The sequence below is a fragment of the Grammomys surdaster genome, unplaced genomic scaffold (genome assembly GCF_004785775.1).
Source record: "Grammomys surdaster isolate TR1022 unplaced genomic scaffold, NIH_TR_1.0 1129, whole genome shotgun sequence".
NCBI lineage: Eukaryota > Metazoa > Chordata > Mammalia > Rodentia > Muridae > Grammomys > Grammomys surdaster.
Window position 1 is genome coordinate 189,131 of NW_021605548.1, and position 8,219 is coordinate 197,349.

General features: G+C 46.3%; 1 protein-coding gene across 1 annotated transcript in view; it reads right to left on the reverse strand.

Annotated features, from left to right (window-relative positions):
- The window catches only part of LOC114634826 (gasdermin-D-like), a 19,769-nt gene extending 11,890 nt beyond the window's left edge, over nucleotides 1-7,879 (reverse strand). The window contains exon 1 of the mRNA XM_028783426.1: nucleotides 7,847-7,879. Coding sequence (XP_028639259.1) covers nucleotides 7,847-7,879 — 33 coding nt within the window. The remainder of the gene's footprint in view (nucleotides 1-7,846) is intronic.
- Between the last annotated feature and the right edge of the window lie 340 nt (nucleotides 7,880-8,219).

An 8,219-nucleotide genomic window follows, 5' to 3' on the forward strand; every position in this document is an offset into this window, starting at 1 on the left:
GCCCAGACAGTACCAGAGGTGCCCTGAGGAACCCCCACCTCTATGATACTGGCCTTGAAATTAGAAAAAGAGTACCAATTTCATGAGTTTCAAAAGCAGCTGGAAGCCCCAGATATCAGTGAATATCTAGCAGAATTCCCAAAAGTTTGGGTTAAAACTGAAGCTATAGAGATGGCAGAAAGAGCCCCCCCCTCATCATGGTAGGACTGAAAGCCAGTACCTCCCCCACTGGGGTGTGATAGTATCCAATGAGTCTTGAAGCCAGAGAAGGGATTAGACCTCATATTCAAAGACTGTTACAACAAGGTATTCAGGTTCCCTGCCAATCACCATGGAATACGCCTCTACTGTCAGTTAAGAAGTCAGGCACTAATGATTACAAGCCAGTACAAGATTTAAGAGAAGTCAATAAGAGAGTACAAGACATTTATCCATCTATACCAAACCCATATATCCTCCTCAGTTCACTCCCACCAGAGAGGATTTTTGGCAGCATCAACTATCCGGCAGCCCCCTGACCAATGATTGACTACTGCTTGCATGACACGCTATCAGGGCCTATTGTTGACTGAAAGGGTGATCTTTGCACCCCTGGCCATCTTGAATCCTCCCACCTTGCTGCCTGTGACTGACGACTTTTCTCCCATCCATCACTGTGTTGACATCCTGGTAGATGAAACAGGTACTCGGAGTGACCTGAAGGACCAGCCCTACCAGGAAGTCCAAACTGGTATACAAGTGGCAGCAGCTTTGTGGTGGAAGGTAAGCGAATAGTGGGAGCTGTGGTGGTAGATGGAAAGCGAGTAATCTGGGCTAGTAGCCTGCCAGAAGGTACTTCTGCCCAAAAAGCAGAATTTATCGCTCTGACACAAGCCCTGCAAATGGCAGAAGGGAAGCCCATTAATATCTACACTGACAGTTGAAGAAATACTGAGCCTCCTCGAGGCCATCCATCTGCCAAAGAAAATGGCTACGATCCACTGCCCTGGGCACCAGAGGGCTCAGGACACTGTTGCAAAAGGAAAACAGATGGCTGATATGACTGCCAATAAAGCTGCCCAGGGAGCAATGATTCTAGTAGTTTAGGATTCCAGAGAAGAAATATGTCACTAATCTGCACTATCTGACCCATCTGGGAACCAAGAAGTAGAAAGATTTGATAAGATCCTCTGAATATTATGTTATAGGACTGTCTGATTTGGTGGAAGCCGTGGTAAAAAAGTGTAAAGCTTGTGCCTTAACCAGTGCCAGACTTTCCATGTGTACCACGGGAAAGAGATTGAGGGGTGACTACCCTGGAGCTCACTGGGAGGCAGACTTCACAGAAGTCAAACCGAAAAATATGGAAATAAATATCTTTAATTTTTAAAGACACCTTTTCAGGATGGGTCGAAGCCACCGCCACTAAAAATGAAACTAACAACCTGATGGCTAAGAAGATCCTAGAAGAGATCTTTCCAAGGTTTGGAATACCCAAGGTAACTGGGTCTACTAATGGATCTGCCTTTGTTGCCAAGGTGAGTCAGGGATTGGCCACACAGGTGGGGATTAATTGGAAATTACATTGTGCTTATAGACCCCAGAGCTCAGGACAGGTAGAGAGGATGAATAGACCCATTAAGGAGACCTTAACCAAATTAGCACTGGAGACTGGTGGTAATGACTGGACAGTCCTCCTTCCCTTTCCCTTGTTCTGAGTTCAGAACACTCTAGAGTGATTTAAGCTTACACCATTTTGAGATTTTGTGTGGGGGACCACCACCACTTACTGAGGCGGATGGATGCTGTCCTTTCTAAATCCTTGTTTGCCCACATAAAAGCACTTGAAGTCGTCCGGCACAAGGTCTGGGATCTGCTCAAAGGGGGACCAGAGACCCAAGTGTGGCACACCAGTTGGGAGACACAGTTCTAGTTCAGCGCCACCAAGCCACCTGCAGCGTCCGACCATGTTTGGCCTGAAGAGAAATGTGGTAATCGGTTTGAACTTGTAAGACGAGCTATACTGGCAGGCACTGGAGATCATCTTGCACTTCCTGTGAGAATAGGCGACGGGTTTCAAGGACTTGAAGCCTCTGGGTAAGGCAGGTTTAGCAGTCCATAGGGCACGAGAGAACCTGTGGTGTGTGGGCAATGGCATGCAGCACAACCATGAGACAGCCTTTCAGGACATGCTTCAGGAATTAGACATTACCACTCTGATATTTTCTCTCGCTGGTCCCCTTTGGATTATGCTTTTGCTTCTTAAACAGATTAGTTACCTTTGTTAGAGAAAGAGTAAGTGTTGTCCAGATCTTAGTGTTGTGCCAACAATATTGGCTTTGGTAGGTCAAGAAAATAGAGGTTATGATGATGCTGGGGATGCTGAAGTTTAGTTCTATGATTAGAACTTTTACATGACAAGAAGTGGGAGATGAAAGGATGTAAAAATTCATACAGAAGTTTGGGAAGCCCCCATCTGAGTTAAGGTTAGCAAGTTCACAAGCTCACAGATTTCAGGAGCTAGCTGGCCACAAAAAGAAAAAACTAGCCAGAAGGGAGTTCAGCTAGGTTGTTCTGGGAACTGCTCACCACAAAGGACAGCAGAACTAAAGATAAAGGTTGGCTGAGTTACTCCAGGAAATGGCTGCTTACAATGGTCAGGATAAGGTCACATTCCTGAACAGAATGTGTACAGGATGTTTCCTACTCCCTACCCTGGTTTATGACCAGCTAAATAATGAGTTAAGAATTCTCTACTATTTTTATGATGTGGGTTGGGATTTCTCCACTGTCCCCTCTTGGCTTCCCCCTTTACCCCCCTAGTTTGTGGTTTTCTCCTTTAAATACCCCTTGCTTCTGAGCCTTGGGGTCGACGCTCCTCATGTGAGCCTCGGCCTCAGCTGATTGATATCCTGATATCTGGAAATAAAGCGTTTTGTGGTTTGCAGCAAGTTTGGTCTCTCAAGTGATTCTGGGTAGTCATAATCTCCTGTGGCTTGAGTGGGGGGTCTCCCCACTTCAGGAGCCTAACAGCAGCCAGGCACAATGCCGGTGTTTTACTGTAGTGGACCAAGACAGATTTCCAGTGGCTGAGAGTACTTGCAAAGTCACTTTGGTTATGTTGTGTGGGGTGCTGAAGCACAACATGGGAAGGAAGATACTCTGTAGTCATTTAATGGTTTCTTTGGCCTTACAGAATGGCAGGTGATCTTGAGCTTGAGGGGGTTGCTTAGGTGTCTCGCTTCTCTCCAGTTGGCATCAGGTGGAGGTGCTGGTCTGAGTTATGTCAAGTCAGGCAGTTACTCCATCCACTTAAACGGAGTTCAGGAGGGTCAGCAGCACCAAGAACAGCCTCTTTTACTTTGTTTACTCATGTGGAAACTCTGGGGGACCTGCATTAGACAGAGCACTAAGTGTAGACCACAGTTCCTGGTGTCTGATCTGGAAAGCTTACAATCGACCCATAATATCCTTATTAGCCTGAAAAGTCATTTTCGGGGGGTGGTGGGTAGTCAAGAGCTGGGGTCAAGGGAGTGGGGGTCCCACACAAGAGGGGTGTTCTGGGCTCAGAACAAAGCCAGGACAAGGGGCACCACCCAGCCATCTCCAGTTTTCAAGGGCAATTTAGTTAAGGTCTCTTTTTAGGATTCTGTTCATCCTCTTTACCTGCCCTGAGCTCTGGGGACAGTAGGAACAATGGACCTTGCAATTAGTCCCCAATATCTCTGACAATCCTTGACTTACCCTAGAAACAAAAGCAAGACTGTTATCTGATCCAATTACCTCAGGCACTTGAAACCACCGGAAAATTTCTTCTAATATCTTTTTGGTCACCACAGTAGCTGTTTCCTGCTTGTTGGGGAAAGCCCCAACCCATCTAGAGATAGTATCTACAAGTACTAGAGGGTATCCATATTTTCCTGGCTTAACTTCTTCAAAATTGGCTTCCCAATATAATCTAGGCTATTCTCCCTAGGAATTTTCCCTGTTTACTCTTGGCCTCTTAAGCATTTGCTTGCTGGCATACCTTACACTGTTCTACTATCTCTCTGGCCCACACCTGAGGTCCATTATACATCTTAGATCCCTTGGCTGCTTCGATGTGCTTTTCTCTCAAGTGAGTCCATCTGTGCATTTGGCTTAGTGAGTTTTTTGTTTGCTTTCTGGGGAGTATAGTTCTCCCTTCTTGTGTCCACCGTTGCCCTTTTTTCTCTAGGTAACAGTTGGTAGGTGGCTAGGTATCTGAGTCCTTTTCTGTTCTGTGTGTTTTAAGTGAGGCCATCCCTTAATCCAGTCCCATTCCCTAGTAGGTGTCTCTTGTAGCCCCATAACCGAGAAAGGCTCCTGCATAGCCACTTCTGGAGCCACTTGATCTGTCTGGTTATAGCCTTGGGTCACTGAGTCTCCTCCCTTCTGGTGTCCTGGGCAACAAATAGTACTCACAGTTGCTGACTTCATCAGGGCATCCAAGAGATCCAAGATTTCTTCTGATACAAGCAGTCCTCACTCTTGTTATGTAGCCCTGTAGACATGGGCTGTGGCAAAGGCATATCTGCTGTCCATGTAGATGTTAATTTTCTTTCCAGCCCCAATTTCCAAGGCTGCTTTCTGTGCAGTTGTGCCCTGGGGTTGGGAATAGAAGTTCAGCCCAGATGACATTTGTGCCATCCACCACTGCAGCACCAGTTTGTCTCTGACCAGCTTCGAGAAAACTGCTCCCGTGTGTAAAGCATTCTCCTGGCATGGGTCAGTAGGAAAAGTCTATCTTCCACCGATGGGTTCACCTTTTGGGCCATTTTGTTGCAGCACATCAGGCATTAAGTGTATCTAGGCCCCCATCATGGAGAGTAAGTCTCGCCCAACCAAGTATAGGGACAGTCTGGGGTGACCATAAATGAATGGGATATCCAGCCCATTCGTAGGTCCACTGATCTTCAGGTAGCCTATGAATAAATACATTTTGGTGCCAGTGGCTCCTTGGAACCATGATCTTTTCTTGGAAATGGGGCCATCAGCTTCAAGGAGGACCAAGTGTTGAGCCCCTGGGTCCACCAAGAGTTGAGTGGATCCAAACCATGTCTACCCCAATCACTGTCTTCACTCAGATCTAATACCTTTGCCATTTGGGGGAGTTTTTCCCAAGGCCTAGGATTTCCTGACCCCGGCTTCCATTTGTACGGGCAGTCTTGGGCTCAGCAGCTGGCTCCTTTACTTGCAATGTGCACACTGGTCCTTTTCAAGGTGTTTTCTATCTCTCTTCAATTGGAGTCTCCCTTCTCTGCTCTCCATTCTCTAGCCAGGATTCTCTGTAAATTCCTTTCCTGTCACCTTTCTTTTTCTCATCTCTTTCATTTTCTTCCTATCTCTTTTTCTGGGCTTTACTTTCCCCCTGTTGTGGTAGACTTCCTCATGTTAACTATATAGGAAACTTGGTGTTGGTTCCCAGGGGATCTAGCCTAAAGTCTTTCCTCTACTGCATTGATCACCTGTATGAAGGTCCCTATGGGTGGCTACCCTATTCTGAAGGTGGACCATTGAGAGAAGCAAAGAGTAACTAACTTGCACTTCTTTACTATATATAAATCAGTATTTGCACCCAAAAGGAGGCCTATGAAAGGTTTTCATGCGCAGCTTGTACAGATCCCAGCAGACGAGAGGGTTCCACTAGGGAGAGTTTATTAAGAGCATTGAGTGAGAGCAAGAGGAGAGAGAGCAGAGAGATAGAGAAGTACAGGCCGGCCATGACCACTTGGAGAGAGGGGGAAGGGAAGGGGGGAGGAGAGAGGGAGCAGAGAACCTGCAGGCAGAGGGATCAAGGGAGCAAGAGAGAGGAGGGGGTAAGTAGCCCCTTTTATAGTGGGTAGGCCTACCCAGGTGTTGCCAAGTAACTGTAGGGAGGAGCTTACCTGGCTACTGCCAGGTGACTGTGGAGGTGGAGTTTAACAGATTACTAACATTCCCACATTTTGGTTTAATTAAAAAGAAAAATTAGAAGTAACAGCAAAGCAGGAATAGGGTCATCGTGAAATCTGGCTACTTCCTGCTGGCATTGGGGGCGACATGTCTTTAGGGGGAACCTAGAAGAATGGGTATGATGGTTGTTTGTTCGGTCTTAGGAGAGCTGGCTGTTTTCTGTTGTCCAGGGTTTGTGGAGCCATCTGAGCAGAGGCCAGAAGGAATAGGTCCAGTAGAAGCAGCTGTGTGTGTGGCAGGAGATGGAGCATCTGAAGGTTGCTTCTCTGGAGCTGTTTTGGATGCACCTGGACTTGACAAGATGTAGGAAATAGGATTAAGAACACTTGGAGAAAGAAATTTTTTCCAAGATGTACATTTGAAACCCAGAGGGATCCCACCCTTTGTTATAGGTAGTGAGTGGGAACTTGAGGCAGATGTACTTATCTAGATGGGAGATCTGTGTGGGTTTCTTGTAGCTTATATGTTTACAAACAGATAACAGCATGAGTTAACAACACAAGCAGTCTTTTAATTGAGTTTAGGTAATGAGGTAACAGATAATATCTGTGAAAACTTAGCTGTCAATGTAATCAGAAGTCTGATAGAGAGAACAACAATCTACCAGTTATATATTATTTTTTAAAAAATGACAGAGTCCACTAGCCAATAGTTCCCGTGGTTTCCATATTCTCTTGGGCAAAGTCAGTTTGGTTTCCAAGCGCAGAAAATGCTGGATTTTTTTCTATGGAATGGATACACATGACATTAGAAATGACTTACCTTGGTTTGACTTAGCTAAGTCATTTGACTCAGAGCATCCAGTCTAGCCCCCTGCATTTGTTTGTATACAATCCAGGCTGTATGGTCTAAGAGTCCGTTGTCCGTTTCTTCTGAAACCATCTTGGGTAACTTTTAGAGGCTTTGGGAATTCTATCAGCCATAAACTTAAAATATACAATTAGCAGACTTCTGACAAGATTCAGAGCTATAAGGATTGGTTGTAACTGAATAAAAATTTATCGAGGCAGGTTAGGAAAGAGTCTTAAGTAACTTTGGTGGGTTGCATAGAAAGAGAAAAGCACATTTTTGTGTTAACAAAGGAGAAAGCTGGCAATAGTGTCATAAGGTACAGCTGGTGGGCTGGAGCTGTGAGCCACAGGTGCTGCGGGTGGCTGTAGGGTGGGACTTCCTGTTAGCATCCAGAAGTTGCTGCCCAGTGACTCTGACAGCAGTTCTAGTGTAGTGTGCGTGGAACCTGCAGACGTCCGCCAGAGTCACAGTAATTCTCCCATTTTGGTTTAATTAATTAAAAAAGAAAAATTAGAAAGAGGTGTGGGGCAGATCCTTGGGTGGGGAGCAGGCAGAACACATGGAAAGGGGTATAGGGATTTTTTTCTAGTTATCAGACTGCTTGCAGTATGTGTCTGTGGGTACAGACGAAGGTAACGTGCCTATTGGGTGATCGTGGCTATTACCAACTTATCATTCAGCATCCCAAATGAAAAGCTGGCAACAAAACAATCAGGCTCAGGCTAGATAATCAGGTCATCATGAGAGCATCTAGGGGCCTCTGTGGGACTCCTGGAGCCCACCAGAAAGTAGCTCTCACCTGGTACCAGGATTTCAGCTGTGTTTGGGGGAAGCTGGAAGCTACTTTAGAGGGAAAATCACCCAATGGGCCAATGCCATGGAAAGCCAAACCCTTAGTTCAGGAAATGCTGGCCAGGGGCTAATCGGGTGTTCAGGGTTCCTCAAGCCTAATGGAAACTCCTTACCAATTATGTCGATGTCTGTTTGCAAGTTTGTGTAGTCTGATATCAGGAAATGTGGAACGGGGGGGTCTACATGCCTGTCCTGCCACCTGGCCCACGTGGCAGAGTACCACGCGGGCAGCCGCTGCGACTCAACTCACCTGGTGGAAGGTTGGCGAGCCTCGCAGCAGCATCACGGGACTGGATTTGTAGCAGCGGATGTTAATTTATGCTCTCAGTGGTGGCAGTGTTTTTTGTAGCAGCGGATGTTAATTTATGCTCTCAGTGGTGGCAGTGTTTCCATCTTGTACAGTCGCAGCAGCTGAGTTCCCCGAAGTCTTTGATCTTGGGTTTTGGCACCAATGTTAGACTTTGGCATGCAGCTTGGAACAGACAACACCAGACCAGACGGTTCTAAAGGAGAGGGGGTTTATTCAGCTCAGAGGGCAAAGGTAGGGAGAGAAATGGGAGAAGATTGTAGAGAAAAAGGAGAGAGAGGAGAGAGAGGAGAGAGAGGAGAGAGAGGAGAGAGAG